Raw genomic sequence first — 23,121 nt, forward strand, 5'->3', positions numbered from 1 at the left:
CACATAAAACACTTTTCTTTTAATACATGTTACTATATACACATAAAATTACAGGAACACTGGAGGCACCCGATATACACAAAACACAAGCTAGACACACATTTGTAAGAGGAGAGGATAATGTTGTTGAACATCTAACACCAAACATTCAACAACATACAGACACTGAAGAAACACAAGAAATTATTACCAAATTTAGGTCAGCACCCGACGGTTCGGAAAATATAACGGTGGTAGAGCGCAAAACAGTAATAAGAAGTAAAAAAACAAAACATCAACACGGTGGTGAGGGTGATATCATAATTGAAGAAATATTAGATGAAATTCATCCAAACACTAAACAAATATCGTCCAATGTGAATATTGTAGAAGTGGACACAAACATTACAGAACATATTCCAACTAAAGAAGACACAGCAACTAAGCAAATAGAGATGCCCAAAGAGGAAACTCCTGAGAAACCGACATACGTGGTAGAGGAATTGCCTGAAGATATCCAAGAAACAGAAGTAGTCACAATCGATGGTAAACAGAAGAAGAAGGTTATTAAAAAACGAATTATCAAAAAGATCAAAGACGGAAAAGAGGAAAAAACCGAAATTGTAACTGTTGAAGAAGAAGGAAAGAAGCCAGAAACAACAGTGACTGTACAAGAACTAGACGCACCAGAGGAAGAAACTCCAGAAAAACCGACATATGTAGTCGAAGAATTGCCTGAAGATATCCAGGAAACCGAAGTAGTCACAATTGATGGTAAGAAGAAGAAGAAGGTTATTAAAAAACGAATTATCAAGAAGATCAAAGACGGAAAAGAGGAAAAAACAGAAATTGTAACTGTTGAAGAAGAAGGAAAGAAACCAGAAACAACGGTGACTGTACAAGAACTAGAGGCAACCGAGGAGGAAGTAACACCAGAAAAACCGACATATGTAGTCGAAGAATTGCCTGAAGATATCCAGGAAACCGAAGTAGTCACAATTGATGGTAAGAAGAAGAAGAAAGTTATTAAAAAACGAATTATCAAAAAGATCAAAGACGGAAAAGAGGAAAAGACAGAAATTGTAACTGTTGAAGAAGAAGGAAAGAAACCAGAAACAACGGTGACTGTACAAGAACTAGAGGCACCCGAGGAAGTAACACCAGAAAAACCGACATATGTAGTCGAAGAATTGCCTGAAGATATCCAGGAAACCGAAGTAGTCACAATTGATGGTAAAAAGAAGAAGAAGGTTATTAAAAAACGAATTATCAAGAAGATCAAAGACGGAAAAGAGGAAAAAACAGAAATTGTAACTGTTGAAGAAGAAGGCAAAAAGCCAGAAACAACGGTGACTGTACAAGAACTAGAGGCACCCGAAGAAGTAACCCCAGAAAAACCGACATATGTAGTCGAAGAATTGCCTGAAGATATCCAGGAAACCGAAGTAGTCACAATTGATGGTAAGAAGAAGAAGAAGGTTATCAAAAAACGAATTATCAAGAAGATCAAAGACGGAAAAGAGGAAAAAACCGAAATTGTAACTGTTGAAGAAGAAGGAAAGAAGCCAGAAACAACAGTGACTGTACAAGAACTAGAGGCACCCGAGGAAGAAACTCCAGAAAAACCGACATATGTAGTCGAAGAATTGCCTGAAGATATCCAGGAAACCGAAGTAGTTACAATTGATGGTAAGAAGAAGAAGAAGGTTATTAAAAAACGAATTATCAAGAAGATCAAAGACGGAAAAGAGGAAAAAACAGAAATTGTAACTGTTGAAGAAGAAGGAAAGAAACCAGAAACAACGGTGACTGTACAAGAACTAGAGGCACCGGAGGAAGTAACTCCAGAAAAACCGACATATGTAGTCGAAGAATTGCCTGAAGATATCCAGGAAACCGAAGTAGTCACAATTGATGGTAAAAAGAAGAAGAAGGTTATTAAAAAACGAATTATCATGAAAATTAAGGATGGCAAAGAGGAAAAAACAGAAATTGTAACTGTTGAAGAAGAAGGAAAGAAGCCAGAAACAACGGTGACTGTACAAGAACTAGAGGCACCCGAGGAAGTAACTCCAGAAAAACCGACATATGTAGTCGAAGAATTGCCTGAAGATATCCAGGAAACCGAAGTAATCACAATTGATGGTAAGAAGAAGAAGAAAGTTATTAAAAAACGAATTATCAAAAAGATCAAAGACGGAAAAGAGGAAAAAACAGAAATTGTAACTGTTGAAGAAGAAGGAAAGAAACCAGAAACAACGGTGACTGTACAAGAACTAGAGGCACCCGAGGAAGAAAGTCCAGAAAAACCGACATATGTAGTCGAAGAATTGCCTGAAGATATCCAGGAAACCGAAGTAGTCACAATTGATGGTAAAAAGAAGAAGAAGGTTATTAAAAAACGAATTATCAAGAAAATTAAGGATGGCAAAGAGGAAAAAACAGAAATTGTAACTGTTGAAGAAGAAGGAAAGGAGCCAGAAACAACGGTGACTGTACAAGAACTAGAGGCACCCGAGGAAGTAACTCCAGAAAAACCGACATATGTAGTCGAAGAATTGCCTGAAGATATCCAGGAAACCGAAGTAGTCACAATTGATGGTAAAAAGAAGAAGAAGGTTATTAAAAAACGAATTATCAAGAAAATTAAGGATGGCAAAGAGGAAAAAACAGAAATTGTAACTGTTGAAGAAGAAGGAAAGAAGCCAGAAACAACGGTGACTGTACAAGAACTAGAGGCACCCGAGGAAGTAACTCCAGAAAAACCGACATATGTAGTCGAAGAATTGCCTGAAGATATCCAGGAAACCGAAGTAATCACAATTGATGGTAAGAAGAAGAAGAAAGTTATTAAAAAACGAATTATTAAAAAGATCAAAGACGGAAAAGAGGAAAAAACAGAAATTGTAACTGTTGAAGAAGAAGGAAAGAAACCAGAAACAACGGTGACTTTACAAGAACTAGAGGCACCCGAGGAAGAAACTCCAGAAAAACCGACATATGTAGTCGAAGAATTGCCTGAAGATATCCAGGAAACCGAAGTAGTCACAATTGATGGTAAAAAGAAGAAGAAGGTTATTAAAAAACGAATTATCAAGAAAATTAAGGATGGCAAAGAGGAAAAAACAGAAATTGTAACTGTTGAAGAAGAAGGAAAGAAACCAGAAACAACGGTGACTGTACAAGAACTAGAGGCACCGGAGGAAGTAACTCCAGAAAAACCGACATATGTAGTCGAAGAATTGCCTGAAGATATCCAGGAAACCGAAGTAGTCACAATTGATGGTAAAAAGAAGAAGAAGGTTATTAAAAAACGAATTATCAAAAAAATTAAGGATGGCAAAGAGGAAAAAACAGAAATTGTAACTGTTGAAGAAGAAGGAAAGAAGCCAGAAACAACGGTGACTGTACAAGAACTAGAGGCACCCGAGGAAGTAACTCCAGAAAAACCGACATATGTAGTCGAAGAATTGCCTGAAGATATCCAGGAAACCGAAGTAGTCACAACTGATGGTAAAAAGAAGAAGAAGGTTATTAAAAAACGAATTATCAAGAAGATCAAAGACGGAAAAGAGGAAAAAACAGAAATTGTAACTGTTGAAGAAGAAGGAAAGAAGCCAGAAACAACGGTGACTGTACAAGAACTAGAGGCACCCGAGGAAGTAACTCCAGAAAAACCGACATATGTAGTCGAAGAATTGCCTGAAGATATCCAGGAAACCGAAGTAGTCACAATTGATGGTAAAAAGAAGAAGAAGGTTATTAAAAAACGAATTATCATGAAAATTAAGGATGGCAAAGAGGAAAAAACAGAAATTGTAACTGTTGAAGAAGAAGGAAAGAAGCCAGAAACAACGGTGACTGTACAAGAACTAGAGGCACCCGAGGAAGTAACTCCAGAAAAACCGACATATGTAGTCGAAGAATTGCCTGAAGATATCCAGGAAACCGAAGTAATCACAATTGATGGTAAGAAGAAGAAGAAAGTTATTAAAAAACGAATTATCAAAAAGATCAAAGACGGAAAAGAGGAAAAAACAGAAATTGTAACTGTTGAAGAAGAAGGAAAGAAACCAGAAACAACGGTGACTGTACAAGAACTAGAGGCACCCGAGGAAGAAAGTCCAGAAAAACCGACATATGTAGTCGAAGAATTGCCTGAAGATATCCAGGAAACCGAAGTAGTCACAATTGATGGTAAAAAGAAGAAGAAGGTTATTAAAAAACGAATTATCAAGAAAATTAAGGATGGCAAAGAGGAAAAAACAGAAATTGTAACTGTTGAAGAAGAAGGAAAGGAGCCAGAAACAACGGTGACTGTACAAGAACTAGAGGCACCCGAGGAAGTAACTCCAGAAAAACCGACATATGTAGTCGAAGAATTGCCTGAAGATATCCAGGAAACCGAAGTAGTCACAATTGATGGTAAAAAGAAGAAGAAGGTTATTAAAAAACGAATTATCAAGAAAATTAAGGATGGCAAAGAGGAAAAAACAGAAATTGTAACTGTTGAAGAAGAAGGAAAGAAGCCAGAAACAACGGTGACTGTACAAGAACTAGAGGCACCCGAGGAAGTAACTCCAGAAAAACCGACATATGTAGTCGAAGAATTGCCTGAAGATATCCAGGAAACCGAAGTAATCACAATTGATGGTAAGAAGAAGAAGAAAGTTATTAAAAAACGAATTATTAAAAAGATCAAAGACGGAAAAGAGGAAAAAACAGAAATTGTAACTGTTGAAGAAGAAGGAAAGAAACCAGAAACAACGGTGACTTTACAAGAACTAGAGGCACCCGAGGAAGAAACTCCAGAAAAACCGACATATGTAGTCGAAGAATTGCCTGAAGATATCCAGGAAACCGAAGTAGTCACAATTGATGGTAAAAAGAAGAAGAAGGTTATTAAAAAACGAATTATCAAGAAAATTAAGGATGGCAAAGAGGAAAAAACAGAAATTGTAACTGTTGAAGAAGAAGGAAAGAAACCAGAAACAACGGTGACTGTACAAGAACTAGAGGCACCGGAGGAAGTAACTCCAGAAAAACCGACATATGTAGTCGAAGAATTGCCTGAAGATATCCAGGAAACCGAAGTAGTCACAATTGATGGTAAAAAGAAGAAGAAGGTTATTAAAAAACGAATTATCAAAAAAATTAAGGATGGCAAAGAGGAAAAAACAGAAATTGTAACTGTTGAAGAAGAAGGAAAGAAGCCAGAAACAACGGTGACTGTACAAGAACTAGAGGCACCCGAGGAAGTAACTCCAGAAAAACCGACATATGTAGTCGAAGAATTGCCTGAAGATATCCAGGAAACCGAAGTAGTCACAACTGATGGTAAAAAGAAGAAGAAGGTTATTAAAAAACGAATTATCAAGAAGATCAAAGACGGAAAAGAGGAAAAAACAGAAATTGTAACTGTTGAAGAAGAAGGAAAGAAGCCAGAAACAACGGTGACTGTACAAGAACTAGAGGCACCCGAGGAAGTAACTCCAGAAAAACCGACATATGTAGTCGAAGAATTGCCTGAAGATATCCAGGAAACCGAAGTAGTCACAATTGATGGTAAAAAGAAGAAGAAGGTTATTAAAAAACGAATTATCAAGAAGATCAAAGACGGAAAAGAGGAAAAAATAGAAATTGTAACTGTTGAAGAAGAAGGCAAAAAGCCAGAAACAACGGTGACAGTACAAGAATTAGAGGCACCTGAAGAGGTAACCCCCAAGAAACCATCATACGTGGTCGAGGAATTACCTGAAGATGTCCAAGAAACCGAAGTAGTCACAATCGATGGTAAAAAGAAGAAGAAGGTTATTAAAAAACGAATTATCAAGAAGATCAAAGACGGAAAAGAGGAAAAAACAGAAATTGTAACTGTTGAAGAAGAAGGAAAGAAACCAGAAACAACGGTGACTGTACAAGAACTAGAGGCACCCGAGGAATTAACTCCAGAAAAACCGACATATGTAGTCGAAGAATTGCCTGAAGATATCCAGGAAACCGAAGTAGTCACAATTGATGGTAAAAAGAAGAAGAAGGTTATTAAAAAACGAATTATCAAGAAGATCAAAGACGGAAAAGAGGAAAAAACAGAAATTGTAACTGTTGAAGAAGAAGGCAAAAAGCCAGAAACAACGGTGACAGTACAAGAATTAGAGGCACCTGAAGAGGTAACCCCCAAGAAACCATCATACGTGGTCGAGGAATTGCCTGAAGATGTCCAAGAAACCGAAGTAGTCACAATCGATGGTAAAAAGAAGAAGAAGGTTATTAAAAAACGAATTATCAAGAAGATCAAAGACGGAAAAGAGGAAAAAACAGAAATTGTAACTGTTGAAGAAGAAGGAAAGAAACCAGAAACAACGGTGACTGTACAAGAACTAGAGGCACCCGAGGAAGTAACTCCAGAAAAACCGACATATGTAGTCGAAGAATTGCCTGAAGATATCCAGGAAACTGAAGTAGTCACAATTGATGGTAAAAAGAAGAAGAAGGTTATTAAAAAACGAATTATCAAGAAAATTAAGGATGGCAAAGAGGAAAAAACAGAAATTGTAACTGTTGAAGAAGAAGGAAAGAAACCAGAAACAACGGTGACCGTGCAAGAACTAGAGGCACCCGAGGAAGTAACTCCAGCAAAACCGACATACGTAGTCGAAGAATTGCCTGAAGATATTCAGGAAACCGAAGTAGTCACAATTGATGGTAAAAAGAAGAAAAAGGTTATTAAAAAACGAATTATCAAGAAGATCAAAGACGGAAAAGAGGAAAAAACAGAAATTGTAACTGTTGAAGAAGAAGGAAAGAAACCAGAAACAACGGTGACTGTACAAGAACTAGAGGCACCCGAGGAAGAAACTCCAGAAAAACCGACATATGTAGTCGAAGAATTGCCTGAAGATATCCAGGAAACCGAAGTAGTCACAATTGATGGTAAGAAGAAGAAGAAGGTTATTAAAAAACGAATTATCAAGAAGATCAAAGACGGAAAAGAGGAAAAAACAGAAATTGTAACTGTTGAAGAAGAAGGAAAGAAACCAGAAACAACGGTGACTGTACAAGAACTAGAGGCACCCGAGGAAGAAACTCCAGAAAAACCGACATATGTAGTCGAAGAATTGCCTGAAGATATCCAGGAAACCGAAGTAGTCACAATTGATGGTAAAAAGAAGAAGAAGGTTATTAAAAAACGAATTATCAAGAAAATTAAGGATGGCAAAGAGGAAAAAACAGAAATTGTAACTGTTGAAGAAGAAGGAAAGAAACCAGAAACAACGGTGACTGTACAAGAACTAGAGGCACCGGAGGAAGTAACTCCAGAAAAACCGACATATGTAGTCGAAGAATTGCCTGAAGATATCCAGGAAACCGAAGTAGTCACAATTGATGGTAAAAAGAAGAAGAAGGTTATTAAAAAACGAATTATCAAGAAAATTAAGGATGGCAAAGAGGAAAAAACAGAAATTGTAACTGTTGAAGAAGAAGGAAAGAAGCCAGAAACAACGGTGACTGTACAAGAACTAGAGGCACCCGAGGAAGTAACTCCAGAAAAACCGACATATGTAGTCGAAGAATTGCCTGAAGATATCCAGGAAACCGAAGTAGTCACAATTGATGGTAAAAAGAAGAAAAAGGTTATTAAAAAACGAATTATCAAGAAGATCAAAGACGGAAAAGAGGAAAAAACAGAAATTGTAACTGTTGAAGAAGAAGGCAAAAAGCCAGAAACAACGGTGACAGTACAAGAATTAGAGGCACCTGAAGAGGTAACCCCCAAGAAACCATCATACGTGGTCGAGGAATTACCTGAAGATGTCCAAGAAACCGAAGTAGTCACAATCGATGGTAAAAAGAAGAAGAAGGTTATTAAAAAACGAATTATCAAGAAGATCAAAGACGGAAAAGAGGAAAAAACAGAAATTGTAACTGTTGAAGAAGAAGGAAAGAAACCAGAAACAACGGTGACTGTACAAGAACTAGAGGCACCCGAGGAAGTAACTCCAGAAAAACCGACATATGTAGTCGAAGAATTGCCTGAAGATATCCAGGAAACCGAAGTAGTCACAATTGATGGTAAAAAGAAGAAGAAGGTTATTAAAAAACGAATTATCAAGAAGATCAAAGACGGAAAAGAGGAAAAAACAGAAATTGTAACTGTTGAAGAAGAAGGCAAAAAGCCAGAAACAACGGTGACAGTACAAGAATTAGAGGCACCTGAAGAGGTAACCCCCAAGAAACCATCATACGTGGTCGAGGAATTGCCTGAAGATGTCCAAGAAACCGAAGTAGTCACAATCGATGGTAAAAAGAAGAAGAAGGTTATTAAAAAACGAATTATCAAGAAGATCAAAGACGGAAAAGAGGAAAAAACAGAAATTGTAACTGTTGAAGAAGAAGGAAAGAAACCAGAAACAACGGTGACTGTACAAGAACTAGAGGCACCCGAGGAAGTAACTCCAGAAAAACCGACATATGTAGTCGAAGAATTGCCTGAAGATATCCAGGAAACTGAAGTAGTCACAATTGATGGTAAAAAGAAGAAGAAGGTTATTAAAAAACGAATTATCAAGAAAATTAAGGATGGCAAAGAGGAAAAAACAGAAATTGTAACTGTTGAAGAAGAAGGAAAGAAACCAGAAACAACGGTGACCGTGCAAGAACTAGAGGCACCCGAGGAAGTAACTCCAGCAAAACCGACATACGTAGTCGAAGAATTGCCTGAAGATATTCAGGAAACCGAAGTAGTCACAATTGATGGTAAAAAGAAGAAAAAGGTTATTAAAAAACGAATTATCAAGAAGATCAAAGACGGAAAAGAGGAAAAAACAGAAATTGTAACTGTTGAAGAAGAAGGAAAGAAACCAGAAACAACGGTGACTGTACAAGAACTAGAGGCACCCGAGGAAGAAACTCCAGAAAAACCGACATATGTAGTCGAAGAATTGCCTGAAGATCTCCAGGAAACCGAAGTAGTCACAATTGATGGTAAAAAGAAGAAGAAAGTTATTAAAAAACGAATTATCAAGAAAATTAAGGATGGCAAAGAGGAAAAAACAGAAATTGTAACTGTTGAAGAAGAAGGAAAGAAACCAGAAACAACGGTGACTGTACAAGAACTAGAGGCACCGGAGGAAGTAACTCCAGAAAAACCGACATATGTAGTCGAAGAATTGCCTGAAGATATCCAGGAAACCGAAGTAGTCACAATTGATGGCAAAAAGAAGAAGAAGGTTATTAAAAAACGAATTATCAAGAAAATTAAGGATGGCAAAGAGGAAAAAACAGAAATTGTAACTGTTGAAGAAGAAGGAAAGAAGCCAGAAACAACGGTGACTGTACAAGAACTAGAGGCACCCGAAGAAGTAACTCCAGAAAAACCGACATATGTAGTCGAAGAATTGCCTGAAGATATCCAGGAAACCGAAGTAGTCACAATTGATGGTAAAAAGAAGAAGAAGGTTATTAAAAAACGAATTATCAAGAAGATCAAAGACGGAAAAGAGGAAAAAACAGAAATTGTAACTGTTGAAGAAGAAGGCAAAAAGCCAGAAACAACGGTGACTGTACAAGAACTAGAGGCACCCGAGGAAGAAACTCCAGAAAAACCGACATATGTAGTCGAAGAATTGCCTGAAGATATCCAGGAAACCGAAGTAGTCACAATTGATGGTAAGAAGAAGAAGAAGGTTATTAAAAAACGAATTATCAAGAAGATCAAAGACGGAAAAGAGGAAAAAACAGAAATTGTAACTGTTGAAGAAGAAGGCAAAAAGCCAGAAACAACGGTGACTGTACAAGAACTAGAGGCACCCGAGGAAGAAACTCCAGAAAAACCGACATATGTAGTCGAAGAATTGCCTGAAGATATCCAGGAAACCGAAGTAGTCACAATTGATGGTAAGAAGAAGAAGAAGGTTATTAAAAAACGAATTATCAAAAGGATCAAAGACGGAAAAGAGGAAAAGACAGAAATTGTAACTGTTGAAGAAGAAGGAAAGAAACCAGAAACAACGGTGACTGTACAAGAACTAGAGGCACCCGAGGAAGAAACTCCAGAAAAACCGACATATGTAGTCGAAGAATTGCCTGAAGATATCCAGGAAACCGAAGTAGTCACAATTGATGGTAAAAAGAAGAAGAAGGTTATTAAAAAACGAATTATCAAGAAAATTAAGGATGGCAAAGAGGAAAAAACAGAAATTGTAACTGTTGAAGAAGAAGGAAAGAAACCAGAAACAACGGTGACTGTACAAGAACTAGAGGCACCGGAGGAAGTAACTCCAGAAAAACCGACATATGTAGTCGAAGAATTGCCTGAAGATATCCAGGAAACCGAAGTAGTCACAATTGATGGTAAAAAGAAGAAGAAGGTTATTAAAAAACGAATTATCAAGAAAATTAAGGATGGCAAAGAGGAAAAAACAGAAATTGTAACTGTTGAAGAAGAAGGAAAGAAGCCAGAAACAACGGTGACTGTACAAGAACTAGAGGCAACCGAGGAAGTAACTCCAGAAAAACCGACATATGTAGTCGAAGAATTGCCTGAAGATATCCAGGAAACCGAAGTAGTCACAATTGATGGTAAAAAGAAGAAGAAGGTTATTAAAAAACGAATTATCAAGAAGATCAAAGACGGAAAAGAGGAAAAAACAGAAATTGTAACTGTTGAAGAAGAAGGCAAAAAGCCAGAAACAACGGTGACAGTACAAGAATTAGAGGCACCTGAAGAGGTAACCCCCAAGAAACCATCATACGTGGTCGAGGAATTGCCTGAAGATGTCCAAGAAACCGAAGTAGTCACAATCGATGGTAAAAAGAAGAAGAAGGTTATTAAAAAACGAATTATCAAGAAGATCAAAGACGGAAAAGAGGAAAAAACAGAAATTGTAACTGTTGAAGAAGAAGGAAAGAAACCAGAAACAACGGTGACTGTACAAGAACTAGAGGCACCCGAGGAAGTAACTCCAGAAAAACCGACATATGTAGTCGAAGAATTGCCTGAAGATATCCAGGAAACTGAAGTAGTCACAATTGATGGTAAAAAGAAGAAGAAGGTTATTAAAAAACGAATTATCAAGAAAATTAAGGATGGCAAAGAGGAAAAAACAGAAATTGTAACTGTTGAAGAAGAAGGAAAGAAACCAGAAACAACGGTGACCGTGCAAGAACTAGAGGCACCCGAGGAAGTAACTCCAGTAAAACCGACATACGTAGTCGAAGAATTGCCTGAAGATATCCAGGAAACCGAAGTAGTCACAATTGATGGTAAAAAGAAGAAAAAGGTTATTAAAAAACGAATTATCAAGAAGATCAAAGACGGAAAAGAGGAAAAAACAGAAATTGTAACTGTTGAAGAAGAAGGCAAAAAGCCAGAAACAACGGTGACAGTACAAGAATTAGAGGCACCTGAAGAGGTAACCCCCAAGAAACCATCATACGTGGTCGAGGAATTGCCTGAAGATGTCCAAGAAACCGAAGTAGTCACAATCGATGGTAAAAAGAAGAAGAAGGTTATTAAAAAACGAATTATCAAGAAGATCAAAGACGGAAAAGAGGAAAAAACAGAAATTGTAACTGTTGAAGAAGAAGGAAAGAAACCAGAAACAACGGTGACTGTACAAGAACTAGAGGGACCCGAGGAAGTAACTCCAGAAAAACCGACATATGTAGTCGAAGAATTGCCTGAAGATATCCAGGAAACTGAAGTAGTCACAATTGATGGTAAAAAGAAGAAGAAGGTTATTAAAAAACGAATTATCAAGAAAATTAAGGATGGCAAAGAGGAAAAAACAGAAATTGTAACTATTGAAGAAGAAGGAAAGAAACCAGAAACAACGGTGACTGTACAAGAACTAGAGGCACCCGAGGAAGTAACTCCAGAAAAACCGACATATGTAGTCGAAGAATTGCCTGAAGATATCCAGGAAACTGAAGTAGTCACAATTGATGGTAAAAAGAAGAAGAAGGTTATTAAAAAACGAATTATCAAGAAAATTAAGGATGGCAAAGAGGAAAAAACAGAAATTGTAACTATTGAAGAAGAAGGAAAGAAACCAGAAACAACGGTGACTGTACAAGAACTAGAGGCACCCGAGGAAGTAACTCCAGAAAAACCGACATATGTAGTCGAAGAATTGCCTGAAGATATCCAGGAAACTGAAGTAGTCACAATTGATGGTAAAATGAAGAAGAAGGTTATTAAAAAACGAATTATCAAGAAGATCAAAGACGGAAAAGAGGAAAAAACAGAAATTGTAACTGTTGAAGAAGAAGGAAAGAAACCAGAAACAACGGTGACTGTACAAGAACTAGAGGCACCGGAGGAAGTAACTCCAGCAAAACCGACATACGTAGTCGAAGAATTGCCTGAAGATATCCAGGAAACCGAAGTAGTCACAATTGATGGTAAGAAGAAGAAGAAGGTTATTAAAAAACGAATTATCAAGAAAATTAAGGATGGCAAAGAGGAAAAAACAGAAATTGTAACTGTTGAAGAAGAAGGCAAAAAGCCAGAAACAACGGTGACAGTACAAGAATTAGAGGCACCTGAAGAGGTAACCCCCAAGAAACCATCATACGTGGTCGAGGAATTGCCTGAAGATGTCCAAGAAACCGAAGTAGTCACAATTGATGGTAAGAAGAAGAAGAAAGTTATTAAAAAACGAATTATCAAAAAGATCAAAGACGGAAAAGAGGAAAAAACAGAAATTGTAACTGTTGAAGAAGAAGGAAAGAAACCAGAAACAACGGTGACTGTACAAGAACTAGAGGCACCCGAGGAAGTAACTCTAGAAAAACCGACATATGTAGTCGAAGAATTGCCTGAAGATATCCAGGAAACCGAAGTAGTCACAATTGATGGTAAAAAGAAGAAGAAGGTTATTAAAAAACGAATTATCAAGAAGATTAAGGATGGAAAAGAAGAAAAAACCGAAATTGTGACTGTCGAAGAAGAAGGCAAGGAGCCAAAAACAACGGTTAATGTAGAAGAAGTTGAAATCCCAAGTGAAAGTGTTTCTGAAGAGAAGTACTTATTTGTTCCTACTTTACATGAAGATAAGAGCGATTTTACTGATGAGGAAATATTAAGTATTTTAAAGATTGAAATGATTAAAAAATATTTAGGGCATCCATTACCTCAAATGCCAGGTGAACTAAATGTTTCGTTGGGTAAATGTGCAGTGGTGTTTGAATATCCTGAAAATGTACTTAAAGATAAAGATGATGAAGTGGTTACACGAAGGCAGCTAAAAAAGAAATTTGGTCGAAAAGAGGAAATAATAGAAATTTATACTAAGGAAAGAGCCGAAAAAAATCCAGAAAGAACGGTTGAGATAAATGAAAGACCCAAAACAGATGGGATGCGTCATCCTATAGCTGCTCTTATTGAACTACCGGAAGATATTACAGTTGAAGTTGTTAGAACCGGAAGAAGGCCATCTAAGAAAATAACAAAAAAACGAAAGCTGTTAAAGAAAATGGGTGACAAAATAGAGGCAACAGAAATAACTACTATCACTGAAGATACCAAACAACCCATATTATTGGTTAATGTATACGAATATAAAATTTCAGAAAAACCTGATGAAGATAACACAGAAAAATTAAAAAAGAAGACAAAAATTAAAAAGAAGCCCAGACAAAAAGATGAAGATAGTCAGGATAAATCAGAAGTACCTACTGATGAGTTGTCAAGCGTTGTAGAAGAATTTCCAGAAGAAATCAGCGTTACAGAGTTTATTACACCAGATGGACAAAAGAAGAAGAAGACCACCAAAAAGAGAATACTGAAAAAGCAGAAAGATGGAAAAGAAGAAAAAACTGAAATAGTTACGGTTGAAATAGAAGGAGAAACACCTCAAACTACAGTAACAGTAGATGAAAACGAAACATTAGATGAAATATCACCAGAATATTCTCCTTACGAAATCGTTGAGCTTCCTGAACAAACAAATATTACAGAGGTTACTGATGCTGAAGGGCATAAAAAGAAAAAGGTAGTTAAAAAACGAACTATTAAAAAAGTTAAAGATGGAAAGGAAGAAGAAACAAAAATAATAACCATTGAAGTGGAAGGTGAAAAACCAGAAACTACTGTAATCGTTGAAGAAATTGAAAAGCCTGAAGATGAATTACCGTTGAAAAAGTCTTGTTTAGTGGAAGAAATGCCTGAGGAAATACAAGTAGTGGAAATTACTGCACCAAATGGAAATAAAATTAAGAAGCTTACTAAGAAACGTGTTATTAAAAAAAATAAAAACGGCAAACGAGAAAAAACAGAAATCATTACCGTTCAGGAGGAGGGCAAACTGCCCGAAACTACAGTGACAGTGGAACAAATAGAAACTTCCGACGAAGTAGAACCAAAACAAATATTCTCCGTTGTTGAGGAATTACCTGAAGAAATTGAGGTTGTAGAGATCACTACTCCAATGGGGAAGAAAAAGCGAACAACTAGAAAACGCGTCATTAAAAAAGATAAAGGAGACAAAAAAGAGAAGACCGAAATTCTAACAATTGAAGAAGAAGGCAAAGAACCGCAAATATCTGTAACTGTTTCTGAAGAAGACGGTCAAAAGCTGAGGAAGGAAGTGTCAGTTTTAATGCCAATCGAAAGGAAAGAAATCAAACCCCAAAAACTAAAAGTGGTAGATAGTACAACGATACCGCTTTTATCAGATATAAAACTTAAAAAACGAAAAGTTTTACCAAAGAAAGAGGAAAGGGTTAAACTACCTAAATTCTTATTAAAAAGTAGAATTACCTTTAAACGATTCCCCCCACAAACAGAAAATGAGCAGTTACCTCGTATATCGTTCCTAGAACCAGTATATAGAGAGAATGGAATATTATCCAGAAATGCAAAGGAAGCAGAAAAGATCACAAAGACTAAAAAAAGGAGACTAAGGGATAAAGATATTGACATGAGCACATTAGAACAGCTAGATATTGATATCGATGATTTGAAGAAATCCAAATTAGAAGAATTGGATGATGACTATAAATACAAAAGAAAGCCTAAAGACAAGTCCAAGACTCCTGACGAATCGAAAAAACTTCAGATCAAGAAAGGAAAACTACCAGAAGAAAAAGATGATCACGAGGAAATTAAATTAAAACCAATTCCCTCTAAACCGAAAGAATTGTTAACAGATCAACCGGTAGAAGAAGAAATGCCAAAATTATCTAAACCCCATGAAATCGATGAGCGCGAAAATGAATCGAAACTTGCGTTTACACCTTTTCCAGATTCCATCGATAGAACTGAGGACTCTGAAACGGAATCAGCTTTGTCTGAAAAGGAAGATAAGGAAACCATAACGCCAAAGCAGAAAAAGACTGTTAAAAAGAAAAAACCCAAAATTCAACCCACAACTGAGGAACGAATTCTTGAAAAAGGAGTTCCAAAAAAACAAGATGTACCTGATAGTGATGATATATCATTAAAATATAAACAAAAACCAAAACCTGAGGAGCCTTCTGAAAAAATAAAACTTAAGCCGTTTAAAAAGGATAAGAAAACTGAAGAAACGAAACCAGAGATAGACAATATATTGAGGCCAGTACAACTAGTAAGCGAAGAAATACCTAATGATGATATATTAGAAGAAATAACCCCTGAAGGTATAAAACGAAAAACTATCAAAAAAAGAATTATCAAAAAACCTAAAGGTAAAAATATCGAAAAAACTGAAATTATTACTGTATTAGAAGAAGGTAAAAAACCAGAAGTTACAGTTACTGTCGAAGAACTTGAGGAACCCGAAGAAATTGCACCAGAAAAGCCAATATACACTGTTGAAGAATTGCCAGAAGAAGTTCAGGTGACAGAAGTAGTAACCAAAGAAGGAGACAAAAGGAGAAAGGTCATTAAAAAGAGAGTAATTAAAAAACATAAAGATGGAAAACAAGAAAAGACCGAAATTGTGACCGTTGAAGAAGAAGGTAAGAAACCGGAAACAACAGTTACTGTTGAAGAACTTGAGGAACCAAAAGAACTTGCACCAGAAAAGCCAACATACACGGTTGAAGAGTTGCCGGAAGAAGTTCAGGTGACAGAAGTAGTAACCAAAGAAGGAGACAAAAAGAGAAAGGTCATTAAAAAGAGAGTAATTAAAAAACATAAAGATGGAAAACAAGAAAAGACCGAAATTGTGACCGTTGAAGAAGAAGGTAAGAAACCGGAAACAACAGTTACTGTTGAAGAACTTGAGGAACCAGAAGAACTTGCACCAGAAAAGCCAACATACACTGTTGAAGAGTTGCCGGAAGAAGTTCAGGTGACAGAAGTAGTAACCAAAGAAGGGGACAAAAAGAGAAAGGTCATTAAAAAGAGAGTAATTAAAAAGCAAAAAGATGGAAAACAAGAAAAGACCGAAATTGTGACCGTTGAGGAAGAAGGTAAAAAACCGGAAACAACAGTTACTGTCGAAGAACTCGAACAACCCGAAGATGTTACACCAGAAAAGCCAACATACACTGTTGAAGAGTTGCCGGAAGAAGTTCAGGTGACAGAAGTAGTAACCAAAGAAGGAGACAAAAAGAGAAAGGTCATTAAAAAGAGAGTAATTAAAAAACATAAAGATGGAAAACAAGAAAAGACCGAAATTGTGACCGTTGAAGAAGAAGGTAAGAAACCGGAAACAACAGTTACTGTTGAAGAACTTGAGGAACCAGAAGAACTTGCACCAGAAAAGCCAACATACACTGTTGAAGAGTTGCCGGAAGAAGTTCAGGTGACAGAAGTAGTAACCAAAGAAGGGGACAAAAAGAGAAAGGTCATTAAAAAGAGAGTAATTAAAAAGCAAAAAGATGGAAAACAAGAAAAGACCGAAATTGTGACCGTTGAGGAAGAAGGTAAAAAACCGGAAACAACAGTTACTGTCGAAGAACTCGAAGAACCCGAAGATGTTACACCTGAAAAGCCAACATATACTGTTGAAGAGTTGCCGGAAGAAGTTCAGGTGACAGAAGTAGTAACCAAAGAAGGGGACAAAAAGAGAAAAGTCATTAAAAAGAGAGTAATTAAAAAGCAAAAAGATGGAAAACAAGAAAAGACCGAAATTGTGACCGTTGAGGAAGAAGGTAAAAAACCGGAAACAACAGTTACTGTCGAAGAACTAGAGGAACCCGAAGAAGTTACGCCTGAAAAGCCAACATACACCGTCGAAGAATTGCCGGAAGAAGTTCAGGTGACAGAAGTAGTAACCAAAGAAGGGGACAAAAAGAGAAAGGTCATTAAAAAGAGAATAATTAAAAAGCAAAAAGATGGAAAACAAGAAAAGACCGAAATTGTGACCGTTGAGGAAGAAGGTAAAAAACCGGAAACCACAGTTACTGTCGAAGAACTCGAAGACGTTGCACCTGAAAAGCCAACATACACTGTTGAAGAATTGCCGGAAGAAGTTCAGGTGACAGAAGTAGTAACCAAAGAAGGTGACAAAAAGAGAAAGGTCATTAAAAAGAGAGTAATTAAAAAGCAAAAAGATGGAAAACAAGAAAAGACCGAAATTGTGACCGTTGAGGAAGAAGGTAAAAAACCGGAAACAACAGTTACTGTCGAAGAACTTGAAGAACCCGAAGAAGTTGCACCTGAAAAGCCAACATACACCGTCGAAGAATTGCCGGAAGAAGTTCAGGTGACAGAAGTAGTAACCAAGGAAGGAGATAAAAGGAGAAAGGTCATTAAAAAAAGAGTAATTAAAAAGCAAAAAGATGGAAAACAAGAAAAGACCGAAATTGTGACCGTTGAGGAAGAAGGTAAAAAACCAGAAACAACAGTTACTGTCGAAGAACTCGAGGAACCCGAAGAAGTTACACCTGAAAAGCCAACATACACTATTGAAGAGTTGCCGGAAGAAGTTCAGGTGACAGAAGTAGTAACCAAAGAAGGGGACAAAAAGAGAAAGGTCATTAAAAAGAGAGTAATTAAAAAGCAAAAAGATGGAAAACAAGAAAAGACCGAAATTGTGACCGTTGAGGAAGAAGGTAAAAAACCAGAAACAACAGTTACTGTCGAAGAACTCGAGGAACCCGAAGAAGTTACACCTGAAAAGCCAACATACACTGTTGAAGAGTTGCCGGAAGAAGTTCAGGTGACAGAAGTAGTAACCAAGGAAGGAGACAAAAAGAGAAAGGTCATTAAAAAGAGAGTAATAAAGAAACATAAAGATGGAAAACCAGAAAAGACCGAAATTGTGACCGTTGAGGAAGAAGGTAAAAAACCGGAAACAACAGTTACTGTCGAAGAACTCGAGGAGCCCGAAGAAGTTGCACCAGAAAAGCCAACATACACTGTTGAAGAGTTGCCGGAAGAAGTTCAGGTGACAGAAGTAGTAACCAAGGAAGGAGACAAAAAGAGAAAGGTCATTAAAAAGAGAGTAATAAAGAAACATAAAGATGGAAAACAAGAAAAGACCGAAATTGTGACCGTTGAGGAAGAAGGTAAAAAACCGGAAACCACAGTTACTGTCGAAGAACTCGAAGACGTTGCACCTGAAAAGCCAACATACACCGTCGAAGAATTGCCGGAAGAAGTTCAGGTGACAGAAGTAGTAACCAAAGAAGGGGACAAAAAGAGAAAGGTCATTAAAAAGAGAGTAATTAAAAAGCAAAAAGATGGAAAACAAGAAAAGACCGAAATTGTGACCGTTGAGGAAGAAGGTAAAAAACCGGAAACAACAGTTACTGTCGAAGAACTCGAAGAACCCGAAGAAGTTGCGCCTGAAAAGCCAACATACACCGTCGAAGAATTGCCGGAAGAAGTTCAGGTGACAGAAGTAGTAACCAAGGAAGGAGACAAAAAGAGAAAGGTCATTAAAAAGAGAGTAATAAAGAAACATAAAGATGGAAAACAAGAAAAGACCGAAATTGTGACCGTTGAGGAAGAAGGTAAAAAACCGGAAACAACAGTTACTGTCGAAGAACTCGAGGAGCCCGAAGAAGTTGCACCTGAAAAGCCAACATATACTGTTGAAGAGTTGCCGGAAGAAGTTCAGGTGACAGAAGTAGTAACCAAGGAAGGAGACAAAAAGAGAAAGGTCATTAAAAAGAGAGTAATTAAAAAGCAAAAAGATGGAAAACAAGAAAAGACCGAAATTGTGACCGTTGAGGAAGAAGGTAAAAAACCGGAAACAACAGTTACTGTCGAAGAACTCGAGGAGCCCGAAGAAGTTGCACCTGAAAAGCCAACATACACCGTTGAAGAATTGCCGGAAGAAGTTCAGGTGACAGAAGTAGTAACCAAGGAAGGAGACAAAAAGAGAAAGGTCATTAAAAAGAGAGTAATTAAAAAGCAAAAAGATGGAAAACAAGAAAAGACCGAAATTGTGACCGTTGAGGAAGAAGGTAAAAAACCGGAAACAACAGTTACTGTCGAAGAACTCGAAGAACCCGAAGAAGTTGCTCCTGAAAAGCCAACATACACCGTCGAAGAATTGCCGGAAGAAGTTCAGGTGACAGAAGTAGTAACCAAGGAAGGAGACAAAAAGAGAAAGGTCATTAAAAAGAGAGTAATAAAGAAACATAAAGATGGAAAACAAGAAAAGACCGAAATTGTGACCGTTGAGGAAGAAGGTAAAAAACCGGAAACAACAGTTACTGTCGAAGAACTCGAGGAGCCCGAAGAAGTTGCACCTGAAAAGCCAACATACACCGTTGAAGAATTGCCGGAAGATGTTCAGGTGACAGAAGTAGTAACTAAAGAAGGGGACAAAAAGAGAAAGGTCATTAAAAAGAGAGTAATTAAAAAGCAAAAAGATGGAAAACAACAAAAAACCGAAATTGTGACCGTTGAGGAAGAAGGTAAAAAACCAGAAACAACAGTTACTGTTGAAGAACTCGAGCAACCCGAAGAAGTTACACCTGAAAAGCCAACATACACTGTTGAAGAGTTGCCGGAAGAAGTTCAGGTGACAGAAGTAGTATCCAAGGAAGGAGACAAAAAGAGAAAGGTCATTAAAAAGAGAGTAATAAAGAAACATAAAGATGGAAAACAAGAAAAGACCGAAATTGTGACCGTTGAGGAAGAAGGTAAAAAACCGGAAACAACAGTTACTGTCGAAGAACTCGAGGAGCCCGAAGAAGTTGCACCAGAAAAGCCAACATACACTGTTGAAGAGTTGCCGGAAGAAGTTCAGGTGACAGAAGTAGTAACCAAAGAAGGAGACAAAAAGAGAAAGGTCATTAAAAAGAGAGTAATTAAAAAGCAAAAAGATGGAAAACAAGAAAAGACCGAAATTGTGACCGTTGAGGAAGAAGGCAAAAAACCGGAAACAACAGTTACTGTCGAAGAACTCAAAGAACCCGAAGATGTTACACCTGAAAAGCCAACATATACTGTTGAAGAGTTGCCGGAAGAAGTTCAGGTGACAGAAGTAGTAACCAAAGAAGGGGACAAAAAGAGAAAAGTCATTAAAAAGAGAGTAATTAAAAAGCAAAAAGATGGAAAACAAGAAAAGACCGAAATTGTGACCGTTGAGGAAGAAGGTAAAAAACCGGAAACAACAGTTACTGTCGAAGAACTTTCTGATATTGAGGCTGAATCAACTAAACCCAAAGTAGCAGGCAGAAAAGAAGTTTCTGTACTAATGCCTCTTGAACGTAAAGAAATCAAACCGCAAAAGCTGAAAATAGTTGAGGGCAACAAAGTAGCTCTTTTATCTGACGTTAAACTTAGAAAACCCAAAATTGTACCGAAAAAAGAAAAGACTGGAAAGTTGCCCAAATTCTTATTAAAAAGTAGAATAACATTTACGGAATTTCCTCCAAAATCCGAACAAGAAAAAACACCTCGTATTTCGCTGCTAGAACCAGTTTATAGAGAAACTGGAATAATATCTAGGAATGCTAAAGAAGCTGAGAAAGTTGTTAAAACTAAGAGAAGGCGATTAAGAGATAAAGATGTTAATTTTTCGGAACTTGAAAAACTTGACCTTGAGATGGATGAATTGAAGGGAAATAAATTGGAAACTGTCGATGACGCCTTTAAGTATGAAGGAAAACCAAAGAAGAAACCTTCGCCTGAAGAAAAACCAAAGAAATTATCTATTAAGAAAGGAAAAGTGCCAATAGAGGAAGAAACGGACGAACAAATAAAATTAAAACCTATTCCTAAAAAAGTAGATAAAGTGTTGCTCGATGAAACTGACGAACAAACTTTGCCAAAGCCATCTATACCAGAAAGTACCGATGATCAAAATGAAAATGACAGACTTAAATTTAAACCATTTGAATATGAAAGAGAGGATTCTGAGGAATCAGAAACTGAAATTGTACCTACTAAAGAAGAAAGTGATGTCCATCCTACAGAACAGCGGGTAAAAAGACCTAAAAAGAAAAAGACAAAAAGTACACCCGAGACCGAAAGTGTGACCTTAATTAAGGGAATACCTAAACCTAAACCAGAGGGAGAGGATGACGAAATATCTTTAAAATACAAACAAAAGCCGAAGCCTGAAGATGCTCCGGAAGAAATCAGTCTTAAACCGTTTAGAAAAGACAAAAAATCAAAGGAGTTCAAACCTGAGATTGAGGATATATTTACACCTTCTCAATTAGTCACAGAGGAAATACTTGACGACGAAGTTGTAGAAACAGTTACTCCGGAAGGAAAGCAAAAAAAGATTATTATAAAGAAGAGGATTATTAAAAAACCAAAAGGTAAAATACAAGAAAAAACTGAAATTTGTACAGTTGAAGAAGAAGATAAAGAACCACAAACAACAGTTACCGTTGAAGAAATTCAAACACCGGAAGAAATTAAACCCGATAAGCCCATTTATATTGTCGAAGAATTGCCAGAAGAAATCCAGGTGACTGAAGTTGTTAATAAGGAAGGAGATAAAAAGAGAAAAGTAATAAAGAAACGCGTCATTAAAAAACATAAGGACGGTAAAGAGGAAAAGACGGAAATAGTTACTATAGAAGAAGAAGGTAAAAAACCAAAAACCACAGTCACTATCGAAGAAAGTCCAAAGGAAAAAATTCTGTTTGTGCCCACCCTTCACGAAGCAAAGAGCGATTTTACAGATGAAGAAATTTTAAATATACTTAAAATAGAACTAATTAAAAAACATTTAGCTCACCCTCTACCACAACTACCGTTACAGCTCAACGTATCGTTGGGAACTTGTGCAGTTGTTTATGAATACCCTGAAGAAACAATTACGCGCATCCTACCAACTGGAGAAAAAGAAGTAATAAGAAAGAGGCCATTGAAAAAAATAAAGGGCCGTAAACAAGAAGTAATTGAAATATCAACTCATAATATAGATGAAGAGAAACCCGAAACTGATGTGGAGATAAGAGAAGGTCCAAAAACAGAGGAACTGCATCACCCAGTTGCTGCTCTTATTGAGCTACCAGAAGATGTAAGCGTTATTGAAATAACCACCAAAGGGAAAAAGCCTTCGAAGAAAATTACCAAAAAGAGGACCCTCTTGAAAAAATCAGGACCGGCTATAGAAGCTACTGAGATTGTGACCATTTTGGAAGACGGCAAGGAACCACAACAAAGTGTGTACGTACATGAGTATACTGATGTCAGTACACTAGAACCTGAACTAGTAGTTCAAGAATATTTAACACCAAAAATAACACCATTCACATCTAAAACTATCACTGAGGTATACACTTCAGAAAATACACAGGAGGTGGGATTAGGTAAGCTGATATTTTTTATTTTTAGTAAAAGGATCAGTAAAGACGCAGTCGCCTCAATTCTTACCAAACCATTTTAAAAATAATACTTGAATTTCTATGTTTAATTATGCCTAGTGGCTTACATAGCTCAGAACTGAGTGTATGTGCCTTTGTTAGGGAATGTGGGTTTGATCCTCACTATAAAAATCAAGAATTTAGATTCAACGTTTAACTTTAGGTTGCGTATATCTATGTACACGTATAGAGCAGAGAAATTACCAAATAAAAAGCCTTTATCGTGATACTCTTTGATATATGTACGTATCTAACAACTGTTTTTTATAAATTTGGTGATAAAAGTATGTAATAATCAAAGTATGCAAAAGATTAAACTTCATATCTTTTACTTATAAACAATGTAAGATTGCTATTTGATTTTAAATACTTAAGGTGAAGACATTGTAAATTGTATGGAAAAGTGACACAATTTTACTAAAAAAA

At 36.8% G+C, this 23,121-nt stretch overlaps 1 protein-coding gene across 1 annotated transcript in view; it reads left to right on the forward strand.

The window, feature by feature from the left end:
* The window catches only part of LOC140451278 (uncharacterized), an 862,244-nt gene that overhangs the window by 800,591 nt on the left and 38,532 nt on the right, over positions 1-23,121 (forward strand). Inside the window, 2 exon segments of the mRNA XM_072545021.1 lie at positions 55-8,297; positions 9,438-22,641. Of these exon segments, the coding sequence (XP_072401122.1) occupies positions 55-8,297; positions 9,438-22,641 (21,447 nt within the window).

This window comes from Diabrotica undecimpunctata, chromosome 9, assembly GCF_040954645.1.
Source record: "Diabrotica undecimpunctata isolate CICGRU chromosome 9, icDiaUnde3, whole genome shotgun sequence".
NCBI classification, from domain to species: domain Eukaryota; kingdom Metazoa; phylum Arthropoda; class Insecta; order Coleoptera; family Chrysomelidae; genus Diabrotica; species Diabrotica undecimpunctata.